This window comes from Zosterops lateralis (assembly GCF_965231275.1).
Source record: "Zosterops lateralis genome assembly, chromosome: 2".
In the NCBI taxonomy this organism is placed as follows: domain Eukaryota; kingdom Metazoa; phylum Chordata; class Aves; order Passeriformes; family Zosteropidae; genus Zosterops; species Zosterops lateralis.
In genome coordinates, this window is record NC_139763.1 from 62,583,203 (window position 1) to 62,604,263 (window position 21,061).

At 36.0% G+C, this 21,061-nt stretch overlaps 1 protein-coding gene across 1 annotated transcript in view; it reads right to left on the bottom strand.

The window, feature by feature from the left end:
• ZC3H13 (zinc finger CCCH-type containing 13) overlaps window positions 1–21,061 on the bottom strand; it is a gene marked incomplete at its 5' end in the record, with an annotated part of 46,255 nt that overhangs the window by 19,135 nt on the left and 6,059 nt on the right. Inside the window, 8 exons of the mRNA XM_083855238.1 lie at window positions 2,253–2,426; window positions 3,685–3,882; window positions 5,188–5,348; window positions 6,051–6,190; window positions 8,375–8,483; window positions 14,731–14,842; window positions 20,219–20,328; window positions 20,775–20,897. Coding sequence (XP_083711364.1) covers window positions 2,253–2,426; window positions 3,685–3,882; window positions 5,188–5,348; window positions 6,051–6,190; window positions 8,375–8,483; window positions 14,731–14,842; window positions 20,219–20,328; window positions 20,775–20,897 — 1,127 coding nt within the window. The remainder of the gene's footprint in view (window positions 1–2,252; window positions 2,427–3,684; window positions 3,883–5,187; window positions 5,349–6,050; window positions 6,191–8,374; window positions 8,484–14,730; window positions 14,843–20,218; window positions 20,329–20,774; window positions 20,898–21,061) is intronic.

Genomic DNA, 21,061 nt, shown 5'->3' on the forward strand with positions numbered 1-21,061 from the left:
TTAGATCCAGAAGATCATACACATACCTACTTAAAATGTTAGCAAATGTGAATGTTTACACAAACATGGAAAACTCACATCTGATAGAATAAGAAAGTGTATACAAAATATTTCTGATCTTTGAAATTCTGTCACCAACTAAAGATAATTTACACAACAGTAAAACAAAATTCCCCATAATATGACTAAGGTGGACAAAACCACACTTTAAGTCTTTAGGGTCAGTAGTGGGGTATTTTTCCTCTTACCAGCATCAAAGTAACTTGCAAGTATCTTTTCTCATGAAATATATACTGTCCTTAACTCCCAACTCCCTTCTACTTCACAAAACTCCAGAGATGAAAAGGAGGAGAGTGAGAGTTAAAAAGCCACACTTGGACAACATTATCTTCAAAAATCTCACTGTTCCTGAGGACACAAGTAGCCTGCATGCCTCTAAGATGACAATTCATACATAAATTAAATAGATGACCTGGAATTAGTAGTAACATTTCCAAAGCAGTCAATGTAAAATTCTGTCAGGGCTAGATATGACTGACAGAATCCAAAAGGTTTTCATGACTTACTGTCTTTAAACTAAGACTACATCTATTTTTCCCTGTGAAACCATTATTTTGAAACACAGGGTTACCAAAATTGGCTTGCATGGAAGGCTTTCAATGGTAAGGAGACAAAGTATTTCAAATATCCTTCCTTGCTTCTAGTAGAAGGCCCATTTATCTTCCCTGCTTAACATTCCCTTGCATAATACTTGATACAAGTAGGCAATGATAAGCAAAATACTCAATGTAATGTTTAACCCCAGCCAGCAACTAAGTACCACACAGCTGCTCGCTCACTGCCCCGCACACCCCCAGCAGGATGGGGAGAAAAATGAGAAAAAAGGTAAAGCCTGTGGGTTGAGATAGGAACAGTTTAAAAACGGAAATAAAGTAAAATATAATCATGACGGCAACAATAATAGCAATAAAAAGGGAGGTAAGAGAGAAGAAGATGAAAACCAAGAGAAATGGTGATACACAACATCATTTGCTCACCTCAACTGATACCCAGCCCGTTCTCTGAGCAGCAGTTGGCAGCTCCTGGCCAACTCCCCCAGTTTATACACTGAACAAGATGCTCTATGGTACGGAATATCTTTTTGGACAGTTCAGGTCAGCTGTCCTGGCCATGCTCTCTCCCAGCATTTTGTGCACCTGCTCACTGGCAGGGTGTGGGAAACTGTGGTGACCATCACTTGGCAACAACTAAAACAGCTGTGTGCTATCAATATTATTCTCATGCTAAATCCAAAACACAGCACTGCAGTAACTACTAGGAAGAAAATTAACTCTATCCCAGCCGAAACCAGGACATTGGAGTAAGTTAAAAAACAGGGAAAAGAGTACAGAAGAGATATTTTACAGACTTCGTACTACTGCTCCAGTAGGAACACTCTTCTCTATAGAAAATCCAACATAGCAAAAATGTCCATCAGTGGCATCCCCCATAAAATAATCTAATGTTATTCAAGCTGAACTGAATCACCACAGAAGCCAAGCAGTTTGCTTACAACTCTGTGGATTGCTAAATGGATGGGTTTTATTTTGCTTGTTTTATCAGCATACAGAAATATGTATGACATCTGGAGCCTTCCCCCATCCTTCAACAGAGCTGAAGAAAATAAGAATGCCTTGTTTTCTATTATACAAACATGGGACTACAGTAGTATTTAGCACTGCTATTCTAAACCTGAGCTTACACTCTTTCAGGACAAAATAAAGAGCCTACTCCATATTTAATGGTGATAAAACATTTTTTTCAAAGCCTCAAGAACTAACAGAAATGATACCTTCCCCAAACCTTCCTACAAGAAGCTTTGTACAGCACGGTTTAGCCAGTTGTGCCTGCTTCTCAAAAAAGATGTGCAGAACCAGGACCTGTGTATCACTTTACCCACTCTAGAATGGAGAAATCCTGCCCATTTCCATTTCAAAGGTAAAAGATTTTCCTATGTTCCAGACTCCTGAAGTTCTACCTGAAGGCAAAACATTTGAGAGGAACTGATAAATGGAAACGTTCATCGTGACTTGTGCTCTTGACATGACAGGTACCCTCAACATAGTAACTAGGCAAGAAAAAAAAAAAAAGCTCAAGTGTTTGAGGCACAAACACATTCACAACAGACACATAAACAAGTAGTCAAATCAAGAGAGGAAATTTCCAAACCAGAACTATGAAAGAAAATAAAATCCACAGAATTGACCTCCCACCTGCGAGAGGGTGAGAAGTTATGTTTGTGAGTGGTTGACTTGGCTGGAGCTCGGGAGGTTTGCCTTCGCCTTGCAGCAGGTGGTGAGTACTCTCTGGACGGAGAAGAATTACTGCCAGAGTGATCTGCAGGACTAGGAGAACGTTTCTGTCTACGGGAGCTTTCAGACGGATCCCTGGGAAACATAAGCAGCAGCTTGTTTAACAGGGCTAAGATGGCATTAGCACATTTCTAAGAAACTACAAACACCTCCAAGACAGAACCTGTGATTACCATATCAAGATATGTTATACAATCATTTGTTCCACCTATGATTTCACACGTGAAATTACCTTAAACTAGCAAAACTCAAGAATGCAAGTAATGTACTAAATTTCTTGCTACACTGGACTGTAAAAACTAGAACATGGTAAAACAAAAAAAACCTTCTTGTAATTTTGCCTAAAACTTCATGTGGTGGCAAAACAGAATTCTTACCAATGGAGAAATATTTTGCTACCTTATTACGAAACTTTTATTATTATTTATAATAATTATTTATTAGTAGGGGAAAAAAAAGACAAAAATCCAGCAGTGAAATATAAGGCTGTAGTCACCACAGCAATACTTGGTTATAGTACAATGATAAGACAAGTACTGTCTTGATCCTTTCAGCACTACCTAGAATACTTTTTTCTACTGCTTGTGACTTCCTTCTAGTAATGGAGTGTGCAATCATGAGGGAAATAAAATACTTTCAAGTATGGTATGGTGGAATTTATTTAATAATTAAAAATACATAATTCACTGCTCTTCCAATCCTTAGTCAGCTACAAAGTAAGACGTAAGAACATGTCCCCTGCTTTCATCAAGAAAATACAGGATATAAAAATGCAGATCATGTATCTGTCAGCTTAAGTGGACCTGTATGCTCCAGGAAACAATGGAATAGCCACAGTAGTCCACCATTTAAAAAAAAAAATAGGCATGTATATATGCAAAAGTGAAGCAATTCTACAATGTCAGTAGTCTTTGATTACTTCAAAAATACTTTAACCTACTGAAGATTAGGGAAAGTTTAAATGCACACTGCACAACTTATAAAGGTATTAGTTCTCTAAGATTTCAGAAAAGCATGCAATCAGACCAGAGAATGACTTCAATAAAGATTTTGGCAATCTGTTCCACTGGTGAAGATCCAAATTCTTGAAAAGTAATGAATCTTTCAAAGGGGCATTTTACAAACTTACTAAGTTATGTAATTAAAACCTACCAATCTGATAGTTATAGTCTATCAACCCATCTATATAACACACTGAAAATACTTCACTGAGTACTGAAATGGTTGTTGGCAAAGTAGTTAATACCACCCTTATTATTTGGTGTTCTATAAAAGATAATTTTAAAAGCAAGGTTACATCACAGTTAAAAGTTAATAATGCAACATAACTTACCTCTGCTTCTCTTTTTTCTCCTTGTGCCTTTCAAAGTCACGCCCTCTGTCTTTCACCTCCCTTGCCTTTTCTTCTGAACGTTCTTTTACTTTATGTTTTTCTTTGTGTTTTTTCCCCAGGGAAGTTTCCTCTTGTACTGGAGGAGGAGGGCTAGGGGTACGAGGACCTTTCTTCTTACTCTGGTTACTTTTAGAACTCCTAGAAAGAAATTAACAGGGTAGGGCGGGTATAAAAATGAACATATGACAACTATTTTAAACAGTAATTTCTCAGATGTTGACAGGAAAGTTATAACATAGAAGGCCTGGAAGCTTTTAGGACAGCATTTACCAACTCCCTTAGCAAGCACCATTCAATAGCAGAACTTGACAGAAAGGCAAATAGAGATGGTAAAAATTCATGTTGAGCTCTTCTATTTATAGCCTTCTTTTCTGAAGGAAATGAACAATAATAGGAATTGCTCTTGTTCAGACAGAACCCGTTTTCAAAGATAAAATGCCCTTAACATGAACTGTGTACATCAGAAGACAAAAACCATACAGTACATTGTCTGTTTAGACTCCCATTTCTATGGGATACCCCAATGCAATACCTCAACTATATACATAAAATTATTTGAACTCCTCATGGTTTCAATATAATGTTAACTATCTGACAGGATGAAGCATCTAAATGCTGCTGAATATGCAACTCACAATATGAAATAGTATGTATTTTCCACATAATTTACCACTAAGATAAATCCTATCAACTAGGTATCACTGCATATGTCAGCAGCATAGCAGCACATGCTATAGCACATTCTTGTAGCAAAAACATCATTCTGCCCCTATTTTAAAGGGGATTTTAATAAACTGATTAAATAGGAGATTTTAGTAAACACAGATGTGTCTTGTTACACTGCTACAGTAATTCCTTTCCTATCTAAAAACTGCAAACAACAATTCACGTCTTGTGGCCAGCAAGAACTTTAGAAGCAGGTTTTGGAGACTGACTTTGGTGGCACAGCACCCAATTAAAACCCCATGATTTTAACATATTTTATCCTTAATTCTTCCCGTCCCCCCATCCCTCACTTCTTATCCTCTGAGTTCTGAGAAGTTCTCTTCCTTGAAAGTCACACATTGTATCTTCAACAGTAATATGCAATACCAACAGAATATGCAGTTGGTCAAATTTTAAACATTTCAGTTTAGAGGGGCTGCTTCACAGGCTGCAGCATTTCTAACAGAAGTGTTTTCCACTTTTCAATGGTTTATATTTTCTCATCCCCTCACAAAGATTCTGGAGATTCAAAGAAAAAAGATCTGCTTGTAAACCATGAAAAAATAATCAACTGACAACTACATCCATATAAAAAGCACAATTTAGAGATCTTCTCCTAAATTTGTAAAATCAAGGGCACTGAAAGGGAAGTGGAAAATATTATTTATGAAAACTCCAGTAAAAAATATGTGTGGTTCTCTGTTCTCACTCTCTTGCGAGATGCATCTACATACTGACCTCTGCTGCTCCAAAAGTGGTGAAGAGACATTAGATGCTTTCTTGTCTTTCTTATTAGCTGAAGATGATGATTTGGGACTGGATCTTCGTTTTGGGGATTTGCTAGACTTTCGTGGTGATGGCGATGGTGATAACTTAGATCTAACCACCTCTGGAGAAATCTTGAAGGAAAGAATACAATTAACCAATAAGATATTGACGCTCAAGAGTGTAACTGCATGCAAATATGTGTGTCAAATATGTAAATTCAGCAAGTGAGAGAGTATGAAGACCATGTACATCTCTACTTCAACCTCATCGCACTGTTTGCAAAGAACACAGATAAAAGGAAGACAACAGATAAAGCAGATGAAGAGAAGGTGATGCACTCTGCAATACATTACAAAAACTGTTAAGCAAAAAGTTTAAAATCAGTATGCTCACAGCTAACAATCACATTTGTCTGAAAGACATCCTTAGAGGATTTTTTTTAATCTTCCCCAAAATTTTACAGTCTCTAACACCTACAGCTTTGTCTGTCACTCTGCTGTGTCACTACAAGGCAGGCTGGAAAATGAGACTGGGAAATGCCTTGTGTTTTCTTTTACGTATCTTCTTTGTTACAGATCTTACTAGTTTTGGTTTTCACTAAAATGCATAAAATCCTACTGATTTAAAGGAGAAAATTTGGTTACTGTGCTGGATGACATATCAGATACTCACTTCCAGTACTCAAGTCACATGCTAATCATATGGGTGCCAGTTATTTACTATTACAATAGTGAATTTGTAGCCCAAAAAACTAAGTTTTCTGGGAAATTATTAGAAGGTTATGAAATGGCTGATGACTTGTCTTTTTAATTTCACATTTACATAATACAAACCTCTTTTTTAATTACTATTTCCTCTCGTTTCTCCATGTTTTCCTGTTCCAATTTCATGAGTTCTCTCTGAATCTTTTGGCGCTTCATTTCCAAAGACAGCTCATGATCATAATCATAATTAACATCTCCATTATCAGAGTCTTTATTTGAAGAAAAAAAAAGTAAATAGATTAGTAGACAATTTCTTATGAAAAATATAATGATAACATTTAGCATACTAGATGCCAACCATAAATACTTCCATGACTTTTAAGCACTGCATGAATGGACCAAGGAATCAATGCCAAATATCTTCTCCAATTATGTGTGCAAACCTGAAGTAATTCCAGTTAGTTCCATACACCCTGAAGTTCAACTCTTAAACTTCATTAAAAAGAACATCTTATCTTCTTTCATCTGAGGTAGCAAAGGAAGCACAGTAAACCACTTATTTATATTTAAATAACAAAAAAAATTAAATTGTGTGTCTTCAAAGGAGTAATAGTATGTAGAGCTTAACTGGGGAACTCACATGAAACAGATTCACATAGCAACATAGCATGATACTAGAGGGGTTTGTTTAATACAGTGTCTTACAAATCAATTGATACACTTAATTACATGTAAACATTTATTTTCAAATAAGACAGGAGTTCTGTATGAACTCTTTCATTGGATAAACATACACTTCAAGAGTTTACATCTGGTTTTACAACATTATCACTGTTTGGTTTTCACATTAGAAAAAGTGCCATTTCTCTCACTTTTTCACTAAGTCATGGATAGTTAGTATCTTAAGCTTCCAACGTGGCAAGTGAAAACTTACTGAAAACTGAATTTAGGCACTTTGTTTATATTAATTTTGTTTATGGCTATTTAAGTCTAATACTCAAAAAGCATGTTGGGAAAATATCTGTCAGAGAAAAGATGATTTCATTAAAGTCAGTAGCTTTCACTGCCTTCCTATACACAGGAACTATACAAAAGGTTTTGCAATAACTAAACTCAGTCTAAAAACTGCCTTCATGTGTCATGAACACATGGGAACAGTTCAGAGAAAGGTGCAGTTCCTAACAGCATAGGTTCTTCCCCAGTCTATCCATCTACTTATATAGCACTCAGTAGAAATTAACAGATAGTAATTCTCCTTCACCCATATACTGATAATTGAACTATTTTGAAAAAAAAGCTGAATTCTCAAGATTAAAGTCTCAGTGTCTAAGACTTCAGATATTCATACCATATGTTTATATAGACCTTCTGGTTTCTATGTTCCAAACTTTTTTGAGCCAGGCTTTATTTCCATGTATACATGTCATATATCAATTTTTTCTTAAAGTGTGTAAAAAAAAAATCTATAAAAGAAGGAATATATATAACGGCTACTTTTCCATTCCACAATACATTCCATGTATTGTGGTTAAGACACAGCAAAACAGGACCTGCAACACTTATAGCACACAGTATTGAAAAGCTCCCTAGTTACTGACATTTTCAAGGAGTTCCATCCTACAACTTGCAGTGAACTTCATTTCAAATACGTTCATTATATCTGAATTCCCTCAGACCGGATCAGAATTGCAATTATTTTTTTTCTTGCAACATTGTAACTAATTCTGAAACATAGACGCTTAGAAAACTACAGAAACACCACGGTTCTGTAGAAGCTCCTGCAACATCACTATCAGGTGACCTAGGACTCTAACAGAAGTGAAACTTAGGAGACAAGAAAACTGCCCACAGCAAGAATGAAACCACCTAAAACCTAAAACCTCAAAAGCTCCCACCCACCAACTCATACAAAAATGACTACAGAAAGTAGTACAAGACACTTAGCACTCTTCAAGTAGTTTTAGAACATAAATATTTCACCAATGTCCACCATCAACTGTTGCTATACTCATTCTAATGTAGACCTTGTTAATGACAGTTTATATCATTACAAATTATGCAACAGAAACAGCTGACTTTTGAATTCAATAGTTACACTTTCTTCTCAGACTGACAAGTTCCAAAATTACTTTAGATGCAACTTGGATTCATATAATGACCTTAATGTGACAGATTCACCATGCAGTAGACTACACTTAAATTCCTTGCTGCCTGAGTAGCCAAAGAGAAGGAAAAAAAGCCTGTGTTTTTAAAGCTAGTTGGTTTAACCACTGTAGCAGTTCAACTCATGTAACTTGTTAGTTTTTCTCAAAAAAAAAAAAAAAAAAAGGCTACTGCATTAAAGTATTCTGCCTAGAAACCAGATCTTGAAGCATTCCACTTTACACACAGCCCAGAAATCTCACAGTTTTTTGAGGTGTCAGGGGACTGTCAGTTCGATACCTTATACGTACCTTCTCTATTTGCTTCCCAATCCCCATTCTCCTCTTCGCTTTCTGGTGTTCGCTCCTTTGTAATTTTGATATCCTCCTTTTCTCTATGTCTTCCTCGTGAAGACTCTTTCTATAAAGGGAAAAGTGCCGCATTAGAGTAAACAACTTTATTTCAAAAGAAGCCTGAAGAAGCAGGTGTATTTTACATGGCATTTTGGCTGGGCTTTTTTCATAGTACAAAAAGCGCTTTTCCCTTTAGCCTGTTGAACAAATACCTTCCTAAACAAGCAGAGACTCCACAGGCTACATGTTCTAATGCAATTTCATATAATCAGAATGCAAATAGCAGATGAGGAAAAGAGAAGAAAGGATTCATAAAATAAGAAGGCTTAAAAGCAGGGCAAGAGTCAAGCACACATCAGAGAATAAAGTTTAAAACAGGCACCGAAAGAAGAGATTAAGTTCTAAAGACCAGAAGTCCAATGAACATTTAAAGAGTATAATTTTAAGTTGAGCTAACTCAAGCTTAATTTTAGCTTGAGAAAAGATTCTCAGGTGTAAATAAGAACATTTATATGCAAGGCAGATGAGCCTCAGAAGTGGAACCATTTAACTCTTCAGAGGATAAAGAATGCAGAGGGGGAGGAGATAATAAAATAAATAAACCCAGAGACCCTTGGCTGGCAAAAGGGGAAAAAATTCTAAAGCAACACAACCAAATCAAGTTCCATTGGCAGCTTTGAGTTTGACTTTCACTGTCTCCAAGACAAGTCTAAGTAACAAGCAGCACCCATTTCCCATGTGGCAGATGGTCCTGTGAACACCTAAGAAAGCAGATACTATCCTTACAAGAAAAAAGATAATTTCAAGTCAGCTGATGCTGTGCTGCTCTTGTGCCCCTGCTAAATTCCAGCATAAAGCTACATAGCTGCACCTCTGCATCTGCTGAAGCATCATTCTCTAAATGATCTACCTGGGCTCAAGCGGAATACAGGAAAGTTTCTTCACTACTAGCAAAAGAAGAAAATTCAAGCTTAGAAGTATCTCAGGTTAATTTATTTAAATAGGAAACCAGAAGAGCAAAGTCTGTCCCATAGCCCTGTTGCTCTCACCTCACATCGTGCCCTCCTTTGTTTTTCTGGGTATTCTTTCATGTTGGTATGAGGGAGAAACACCAAGAAAAGGAAATGCCTGAGAATTTCACTAGGTATTCCTTATTGGGACTTAGATCTTGATTTAATTTAAAACCTTAACATCACCTTAGAAACACATTAGGGAAACAATGTAAAATTGCAGACAGTCACTCAAAAATGAGTAAAATTCAACTATTCCTTTTCTATTCAGTAACAATGTTAAAAACTTATCTCTAGTTTAATGATGTAAATCTCTAAAATGATGCAGAAGGTCATAACTAACTGAGTCATGTTGGTTGCTGACATCAGCTGCAGACAAGTCTACATCCACTAAACTATCATCTCAGCATGTACTAAAGGCATTCAGTCTAAGGGCCAGAACTCTACTATGCCCCAAAGCAAATTACTTTAAAAGATGATTACCCTGATGAGATCTAAAAATCTCAAAGTATAACAAGCCTTCCCTGCAACCATTCTTTCCTTTTGTAAGACTGCTCTCATTTTTCTAGCCCACCCTCCATGAAGGCCACATCTGTCCTAATGAACTGTATATTTCAACTAAGTCCTACAACATAAACTAACAAAACCATAATTTCTTAAATATGAATACTAGTTTCTATTAATTCAACACGACCTCTTACAAGCAAACAAATATAAACACTAGGACAACCTCTCTATGCCAATTTAAAAAAAACTCTCAAAGACAATTCATCAAATAACTTGTCATCAAAGAACATGAAGCAAGTCAGTGCTTCAAGTTCAATTTAAGAACCCATGTTAAAAATACTACACAACCTGTATGTATCATGGCTACCTCCTCAAACTTACAAGTCAATACAAGCATCTTGAAAGAGCCTGTATTTTCTCCTTTCAGTGGAAAGATCTGGTAGTGGCACAATCATATTTCTACAGAAGAACTGAAGACAAAAACAGCTATCAAACTGAAATACTGAATATAGGGGAAGCACAGTATTTTACACTAATGTTCTTTAGTTGTCAAAAAAAAAGATTTTGACAACATTGCACCTTGAACATCAAATATTAGTTTAGAAATTGAGTATATCTTTTCCTGGGGCATTCAAATCAAGAAATTAAATTATGATGGTTTAGAACACATACCTAATTTTTCTCAGTGAAAAATCTTCAACATGTTCCTTTTATTTTACTTGTTACACTTGTATCACATTTGATTCCCTCATACTATGGGAATGAAATATTTCCTTCATATCCTTACAGACCATTTTGTCTCTCCCTTAACACGCCAAGAATAAAGTAAGTTAAGCTCCTAAAAAGGCCAATAGCATGTCTTTCACTTGTACTTGAAGATGCTGCATATCCACTTCAGTCACTCTTGTTAACTATTTCTCTGCAGATTCTGAAAAAATGCCATTTACTAGATGAGAAACATTAAACTTTTGTAATTATATATTTATTTAATAAAAATACTGTAGCTTGTTCTAAGAGGAAACAATGATTTAGTAGACTTGGTCTACACTGTTTTCAGGTAGATGCTCACAGATAAACATAGCAGGTATTGGACAGATGTTTACAATTGCATTTTGATATTCAGGAGAGACGCCACAAGAAAGGGAAAAACGGATGACACTATGGCTGACTTCTGTGATACTTTATTTAATTTAATGTCTATTCAAGTATAAGTTTTTTGTCCCATGTGATCAGCACTCTACAGCACAAGACTTGATGTCTACTTGAATTTTCCACTACTGCCAGAAAAACCTGGCCAAGCACAAAAGGACTCGTCCAATCTGTGAAACATGCTTCTAGCCAGGAAGTGCTATTTTGCCAACACTGATGGAAAGAACAGAAGACTCACACAACCTATAATTCTTGCATTGCAGAAATCTTGGTTTCAACCTCATCAGGTTGCACATGTACATGCAGCAGCAAAATAAACTCATTCCAAAGCACAGACTCCTTTAAACCTACAGTAAGCTATGCATATTACGGCTACAACCTTTTGGGCAAGCACAGTACTTTGCTCTAGATATAATATCTTCATAGTGTAAACTACTAACAAGCTACAGAAACACATTAGAAAATGAATCTGAAGTTCCCCTGATATTAGGAGGTATTTGTTCCCATTTCAGAGATGGAAGACAATGCTGAGTCCTATTTCCAGTGGAAATAGTTAAAAGCTACAGTGACAAAACCCACAGATGTGAAACAAGTGACACACATTCCTTATGAAAACCTTCCTAAATGTATATTAAGTTCCTCCCACTCTTTCTCCCAAATCACACACACAACTTTCAGGTTAAGATTTCATACGCACCAACGTAACTGTCTTCTCATAATATGGTGAAAAGTTAAAAAAAAAAAATCCAACTGAATACAGTAACAGCAGGAACCTCATCTGATTGTTTGTATAATAATTGATACACTAACATACAGTGCTGAAGTAATTCCAAACACAAATCCAAGAAAAAACAAAATCAACTGAGTTCAATGGAGGTGTCCACGTAACACAGCATATTGTCTCTGCAAATAATAGTACAAAGCATGAAGAAATAAAAAGGGATATAGTCTATAAACTGCCCATATAAGAAGTTTCTTCCTAAGTACATAAAGATTGTACTAGTTATCTTATGTCTCCGAAGAATACAAAATCTCTTCTGAAAAGATTTTGTACTAGTTATACTGTCTTAGCTTCTTGTGGAACCTATTCAGCTTTGTGTGTCTATCTTCTGGAAACCAGGTAGAATTGTTATATATACTGTAAATAGCATTTCCCCTTGTTATTTTCAAATTTGCCACTCTTTCTCCTGGGATAAAGTATGAATATGACGCATCTAACTTATATTTTCTCAAACATACGTTATTTGCACTCATCCCATGTCCTTTCTTCTCTCCAGTTTATTTGTCCTCTCTTTGCTCACTTCAAGATGACCTTTGACTGTATTTTCTTGCATAGAGGTGATGACAACCAAACAGCATTTCAAATAAAACTGGACCATGAATTTCTACAGCATGTTATTGATCATTTACTATTCCATTTTTATATACCTGAATGTTTGCTTCTACAGCTGTGACTTCACTTTGAACACATGGTTTCATTGAGCTGTCCACAATAACTTATTTTTCTACTGTGTGCTTTCAGTTACTTTTAAAACATTCATTCATTTTTTGTTTTAAATACTTTCTTCAATTGTGCATTACCTTGCCCTTGCCAACACCAAGTTTCATCTGCCATTGTACTGCCGAAAACTATCTTTCCCAACCACCATGACATTCCTCAGACCTCAGTAATCTCAAGTACTGTTTTCAAATCTTCTGCAAAGTTTGACATCTGGGATGTCCAACATTTTTCCTACTTTCTTTTAAGTTATAGTTCTTTAAATGAATTATGATAGCATTCTGTGTAATTCAATTTCAAATTAATCTAAAATTTTCCCCTTAGCTGGCTTCTAAACCTAAAATATACTTGCTATTCTTTGACTATCTATACATAGCCTCAAAAGCCTTGTTTCAAAACAGGTTTGACCTATGTCAGGCAGTTCTCTCTGCCACTACTCTCCATCAAAGTTTCAGTCTAGTAGTCTGGTGAAGCACAGATTTCATCTGCAGGAACGTTTCTGATCGGTGTCTTTTTTAATTTTTTAACCAAGATTATGAAACTTCTTATGGAACAAGCTACCTTTCATTATTTCAAAGTTTTCTTATCAAGCTCTGCTGTTACCCCAAAAGCTTTAATAAAATATGGAAACATCACATATTAGATCTCCACCGTAACAGCAGCTCTACCGATGGAGCAAGATTTTTCTTAGCAGTTCAGTCACTTGAGTCTTCTGTCCTTTTAGATATCCTGGTTCTTTGCAAAGCAACTCTTGACGACTGTCCCTCTTCATCTATTTGTTCCAGAATATTTTCTTTGATATCCTGTATTTTGAGAGTTGCCTCCATGGAATTAAAACAAAAGTTCAGCTGTTTCCTCTCTCTTCCATTTTATGAGATTGAAGCAGAGCACTTTTCACTCTGCCGTGTGCTCAATCTATAAATAATTCTTTGATATTTTAACACTAATTCTCCAATTCCTTTGGATTCTTGCTTCCAGTTCATTTTCACTTGGGTTTTAGGTAAGAGTATTTTATTATTACATTAAGAGAACACTATAAAAAGCAAGGTTAACTAATCAAAAGTAAGAATTACATCAAAATTAGAGTTGCACCAGGACAGAAGTTACAGCAAAATTTTTAATGACGGTTGGAAAAAAAAATTTTCCCACCAACCATGTACTCAATAACTGAACAGTTTATTCAAACTATTAGAAAATAAAAGAAACACATTTCAGTAAAAAGACTGAGTTTACACAAATTTACAGCAACTGAAAACATGATTGGAAGGTAAGCCATTCTGTTAAATTTAATGATAGCAGCTGCTGCTGATTTATTTACAGCTGACATAAAAAAAATCATTTTACACAGCAAGTAGGAACAGACCAAGAGGAAATGATAGAACATTGTTAATACCTGCAGAAGCAAAACTGATTTTTTTATAAATAAAACCTTTTAAAAATTATTCATATGAAGATGGTCTTAAACATGGTGCAGGAATACAGTGGTGCTATTGCTACAAGTACAGGGTCACACTAGGAACTCTGTCCCTATTTGTTTGTAACATCAGAAACGGGTAACACAATTTAAAAATAATTAAATTTTGATATTTGAGGGCCACAGGACTGCAGAACGATGTTTACAAAGTAAGAACAATAATGAATTTTTTGCAAAATCCATTAAGTTAGCAGTTGGGGTGCCTGATGAGTATGTGAGGAGGGAGGCAAAATGAACCAGCACAATAGTAATTGCATGGTTTCATCAAAAGCAAATTTGGAATGAACAACTTAAGTTGGGATGCATGTATACAAGGGATATGAGTAAGTGTTGGGGGGAAAACAGTGAATGATTGAAACAATGGTTAATATACCTTCTTGGTAATAATCAAAGAGTCTACGCTGTTATTAAATACCTGTTTATCAGTATTTATAACACATTTTAAGTCTGTGGGATTTATAAAACATTTGGGAACCAAAAGACCAGTAAGCACTATAAAACTGCAAAACAGTACAATTGTTAAGGCACTTCATAACAAAAAATGTGATATGCTATGTACAGAATGATCAGTTCTTTAAAACATTTTCAGTGTTACAAGTCACAGCAGTAAGGTTTCTAGGACACATTGCCCAATTGCTACTGAGGGATTCTGGAGTTCTGCAAACTCCACTCTTACCCTAACAGGAGAGGATGATTCCTCTGTACTTCGTTTCTGTGGCTCTGCCTCAACATCTTGACGTTTGTTCTTCATTCTTTCCCGAAGATCTCCAGTGGGTCTTTCTGGTGACCTGTATTATACAGAAACATATTATAACCAGTTCTATGGGACTATTTTTAAAGGAATATTATCTGTCTTTTAATTATTATTTTATTAGTATATCCAGAAAAATCTAAACCTCCCATCCAGAGGCATGGTGGATGAGTAAGAAAATATTCCATTCTAAAGGGCTTAAGCTTTATAAAAACTCCAATCCTTTCAGAAAGGAAGACTTGACTCTAGGAAGAAAAACTACTTGTATGTATATATGGCATGACTCAGTTACTACTCTAGATCAGCTTCAGACGATCTCATCCAGAATAAATAACATTTTTCTGACCATCATGCAAATGTTTTCACAATCACTCCTTCCAAGATCTAGCCTTCTCCATAATCTAAGATGCAACAATTCTTATATATATATATTACATAAATATAAGTCTCTCTTTCTATACACTATATATATGTATTTAAAACCACAATTACTGCAGAATCAAACTACTGGCAATGACAGTTACTGAGAAGCACAACTCTGAATGTAGATGAATATGGATCTTCCCACAGTCTAGGTGAGGCTGCCACACAGGAAAACACTGCTGCAAGACCATGAACCAGAAATTAACTTTTGGAGGCCTCTTCCATTTTCCATCTTGCATTAATATAATTATTTCATTATTTAGTTACAAAATACTAGTCATGCACATATAGTTTCTGTAAAAGATATTGCTGTGATGTGGAATGGGAGGAGGAACATCCTACACTACTATAATTTTGTCACCTCTTAGTTCAGATTCATGAGTTCATTCACCCCTTATGGGTTAAAAGAGAACAAGCATTGCACTGGTGAGGCACTGGCTCAGGTTGCCCAGAAAAAGCTGCGGATGCCACATCCCTGGCAGTGTTCCAGACCAGGTTGGACGGGGCTTTGAGCAATCTGGTCCAGTGGAAGGTGCCCCTGCCTATGGCAGGGGAGTTGAAACCTGCTGATTTTTAAGGTCCCTTCTAACTCAAACCATTCTGTGATTCTATGACTCAAACAAATTTCTAAGCTAAGGGAATATAGGTATTGTTTTAGATAATCTTTCTGTTCAAGAAAACAAATTTTCTCTTCATATACATTTAGCTTGATACTGAGTTTAGTACTCCTGTGATGGCTGTTAGCTTTAAATACAGACTCTTCTGTGAAATGGTTGTACACAAGTATTGCATCTGTGCCTATCAGTTGACACTAAAAAATCATAAAGAGATACTAATGCTGTCTTATCATTAGAAAACTTATATATATGAATAATGAAATTTGCCTTTTTTTTTTTTCTCCAGGCTCAGTTTCCATTGAGAAATTAATTTCTCCCACTCTTCCTGTCACATTATACATAAAGGGTAAACTGTCTTTCACAGTCAATGCATACAAAAAATTAATTTAATATCATTTAATTTTCAATCTGCTGGTATTTGAAAAGGTATTTTTTCCATTTCCTCCTCTGCTCTGTTTCCTATATTTAATTCTTTAAAATGCATCACAGGGTTAAATGTATGAGGACCTATAGAAACGAAGACCAGTGACTACTCTCATTTTTTAATGCATTTAATTCTCCATGAAATTGTAATTACAGGTCAATCTAGATCAGAGCAAACATACAGAAGAGTAGAGCTCTGCTTTTTTCATCACTAAGAATCAAATAACAGCTGGCATACAAATATAAATAAGTTATCTTCTTTGCATGCATGACTATATGATCTTTAAAGTATCTGGATTTAGTAAAGGTTATGAGTCAAAGTATTTTTCCACTCCGCCCTTATTAAATAGGTAATTCTTTGCATTACCAAAACTCTCTGAAGCATTCCAACCATCAACTACCTCAATAAATAAACTATCTTCCAGCATTAAAGTGAAATTCAACACCTTAATTTTTAATAATATTTAAACTACAAATACAAAGGATTTGGATTAGTGAAACTGAAAATTAAGTTTAAAGGATTTGTAATATTGTTCCTCAAGAAGAATGCCTTCAGGAAAAAAATCCCATTAGCTGAAGGAGAAAGCAAGAGAACTTGCACTGAATGCAGCTCATGTACCTTATAGAGTGACATCTGATATTTTAATACTTTTTTTTAAAATTACAGGCTGGAATAAAGAAAAAAATCCAAACCATTTTACCCTCAATTAGTAATTTTTTTTTCTTCCTTCCCATGCTGAAAAAAGGTATTTTACTAAAGCATTATTCAAATCTACTTAAATACTATAAAAGTTATGAAAAAAAATCCACAGAAATTTAAAAGGTACACACTCAGGACTGGGATTCGTTGGTCAATTTTTGTTTGGTTTTGCTGTTACTGGGTCAGCTTTTTTCAGCTTTAGGAGAGCACCAAAACAAAGTCATTGTGATCACCCTATCTCTCCCTTCTCGAAGACATCATAACCCTCCAAAACTCTAATAAAATAAGACTGACAATTAATCAAATTTTAAGAAATAATAATTCCACAGGAAGCCATGACTGTTCTCAGATGCTTTGGTTAAATGCACAGAAAAACAAGCTGGTCTACTAGCTGATTTTCCTTTTACATGTACCACAGCTTCATTTTCATATAACTTTCTCCCAGCCCTCTCCAAAAGGGATTTTTGGTTATTCCAGGTCATGCTCACTGTCAAACTTAAACGGATCATGACATTTTATCTCTGTAGTTTAAGATGACGTGGCTAGACTGCAACTGCCAGAACCTTTCACACAAAAGGCATTATGCAATTTCCTTTTAAAATTTTGAGCTGGGCCTATCTTTTAAATAAGGCCTAAATGCAGAATTTCCTAATTTCAAATTCTAAAGCAGTTAAATGATTTTAAACAGCATTACTTCCTGCACCAGTTCAGTTCTCCATGTTCAGCAGCATTTAGGACATGTGCATTCATAACAGTGCCTTCATTTGCTCCTGTACTTCTTACAGTGTCAGAAACAAGTATCCAGCAACAGGCACACCTTGCAACACACCTACCTGAGGATAGCTCTGTGCACCTGTGTGAGAACACACGTGTGCATACAAGCAGATGAGCAATATTTATTGTCATTAATTACATATATATTACACCAATATTACATATGTATTATGTAATACCATTATAATATAATATTAAACCTATTATAGCTGCTCAAGAAACACTATCCTGTTTTCCAGCTTCCCATACTACAATATTTCAAAATCCATACATTCTTTCCTAAATATGACTGCTGGTTTGGTTTTTAAATGCACTGTGATGGCCCCAGTCAGACTAAGAAACGGGCTCAGCAATGGCATAGATCCTGACAATTGCAGGAAGGAGCCAGCCAGGAAGCTGCCAAGCAGCTAACCAATAATTCATAAGTGCAGAAAAAGCAAAATTCCTCGTGGGATAGCATGTTTACACACAGCTCTTTGTTAGATTCTCCTTAATTCTGATGTTGGGAAGACTGGCAGGTCTAATACTGAAATCTTCATACAATCATCAGGCAAGCTTCATGTAAAAACAAGTTAGGTTTTATTTTTATAGCAAGATTAAAATTCATGCTGTGAGAGGCAACATTAGTGCTAAAATGGAACAATCTTTTTTCATACTTTAGAGTCAAGTGTTCTGCTGTCTGGTGATGCTTTGAGCTATGCAAGGCATCATGGTCAGATAAAACCATTAAAAACAGGATTTACTGCAGACAGGTATGGAGCTTGAAGGTATGAAGACAGAAAGGCAGCAAGACATGCTTTGTCCTACCCAACTCCTTGCAAAGCAGATGAGACTTCCCTGGCAGACGTGGCTGAACTCACGTAGACACACTGCCATTTTGTTATCCCAGATACTTGAACAAGAGTATTGCTTTAACTGAACTGATGTGGAAGCAGCATTAGTTTGGCTTGCCTGAAGCAAATAAAATTGCATTTGAAATGCCTGGATAACATTTGTGAAAATCTCTCTAATGTTAAATGGCATTAAAATGCCAACACTTTATTATGTACATATTATGTACCAGCTTTTTCAATGCCTGGCCAAGAGCTATTAGTGGAAACTTTTGAAAAAGGCACAGTTTTTTCATTTGTCTGTTGTAGGGGGTGTGTGGGGGTGGTGGGCTTCCTCCCCCTTCTTACTTTTAAGATCTATTAAATGCTGAATGTGCCAAGCAAATAAGCAGGAAGATTTGTCCTTTGACTTTTCATATAGTCCTAGGAAAAAAGTTAGCAATGAGAAGGAAATCAACATTTTCCTTAAATGTCAGTGGTTACAGTGAAGCAGAAATACAGCTTTAATCATTAAAAGAAATGTCACTTTTCTTCAAATGACCAAGCAGAACTACGCACTGAGTGTTCCAAACACTGGAAGCAAGGAGAAAGTGACATTATAACAGTTTTAAAAATTAATCCCAACCAGTAAATCACTCACTTTATTCATCTGGAGCATTCAGTGCAGAACAGAGTAAAATCTTTTACACACCAAAAGAAACATTAAACTCAGGGATGTATTTTGTATCCCAGCTGCTACCACCTTAGAAGCAATGGAAGATCAAACAAGCAAAGTCAAGATCATGCCACAGGAATAGGAAAAAGAACCAGACAGAACCCTAACCTAATGCCAGCCTTACTGTTGTTGCTTTACTCTTTGACGCTTCAGTGTGCCCATCCACAATATGTAGGTAATATTGGCATTATGAAGGACAGCTATTTGTAAATAGTGAAGCCTTCATAGCAAGAGAACTATCCTAAAACCATAACGTCTTTCTGTCCTTTATAGCAAGAATACTACAAGCTTACTGCCATACTTGGTTTCAAGTAAGTCAGGCATTATGCCACATGAAGGACAGTTGGAGAAAAAATTTAAATGTTAGTAACATATGAAGATATATAATAAAAAATATTCTCTTCTGAAAAATGAGGTGACTTTTTAGAACTCCCCCTACAGTACAGGACATTTTTCTGTATCTGATAGATAAAGTCACAAAGCCATGTTTTGAAGAGAAGTGTTTTCTCACAACAGGAGAGAAAGGATAGACATTCATCACAGAACATAGCAAAGGCAGAAGGGCTGTGAGTGTAAGCTCTGCTGTAACTAACTGCAAACCAGCATTTTAGTACAGGACAGAAAAGAATACAAAGCTGCAGTGACACTATGCCAAAACAAAAAAGGTACTTGAACTTCCCATTTCAAGTAATATATAGTTAATCCAGTCGACTCTATTCATTTTTTTAAAGCTGTATACACACAAAAATCCTGCACATTGCCAAAATAATTGTTTTAAGCAGCTTCATAAGGCAATTGGTTATTGATGTAACATACAATCAGGCACACCACAGCATTTCACTTTAAAAAAAAAAGCCAACAAAACAAAAGACAGTTGCAAAAGCTATTTTCCTACAGCATGTGAAGAATTCAAAGTGAGTTCTTGATTTACCTTCTATAACTGCTGCTATAGCCTTTACCTCGTGGTGAAGGGCCATGTACGAATCTACATGTGTTCCCATAGAGGCAGTTGCCAGTCTTCAGCCAGTTACGGCACTGTGTCTAAGAGACAGACATTACTGGGTGAATTTCACACTCCTTTCTGGAAATACCATTGGTGTGAGTGTGGCAGAACAAACAAATGACTCCACATTAAGTCCCATTTATCTGTAATTTCTGTCCACCAGTAATATAATTGATTAAAAAAAAAAAATCAACAAAGAGCATTAGGTCTGGCAGAGAAAAATTTAGGTTGGTGGAAATATTATTAATATGCACAGTACTATGCACAGTACTACTGCTCCTTCCAGAAGCTGGCACAACACACGGTATTTGAAAGTTCTAGTATTAGCATGTTGAACATCCATGCGTTAAGTTCTTTTCACCTTTACTTAACCTCAGCAACATCTGAGCATTTGGTGCTTGTGAGCTACTCTTTCCCACCACATAAATCCTGGAAAAGAAGATGCTGGGGTGGGGAGGAAAAGAAGAATGCTTTTACAACTCACCTCTGCAGTACTTCCAGTGCTGGGTCCAAGCCTTTCAAACACACTGGGTCTTCGGGATGTGCTATCGGATATGGTCTTGGTATTTTCCACTGTGACCTTCCTTCTAATTTTTGACATTTTGTACTACTTCAACCAAAAAAAAAAGCAAAACTGTAAAATCCTTCAGTCTGGGGCTATTGACACTGAATTCACATGAATAAAATAGTATGATATACGTTGCAGAAGTTGCTGCAGAGGTGATGAAGAAAGAAAAAGAAGTCATAAATGAATGAAATGTACCTAATAAC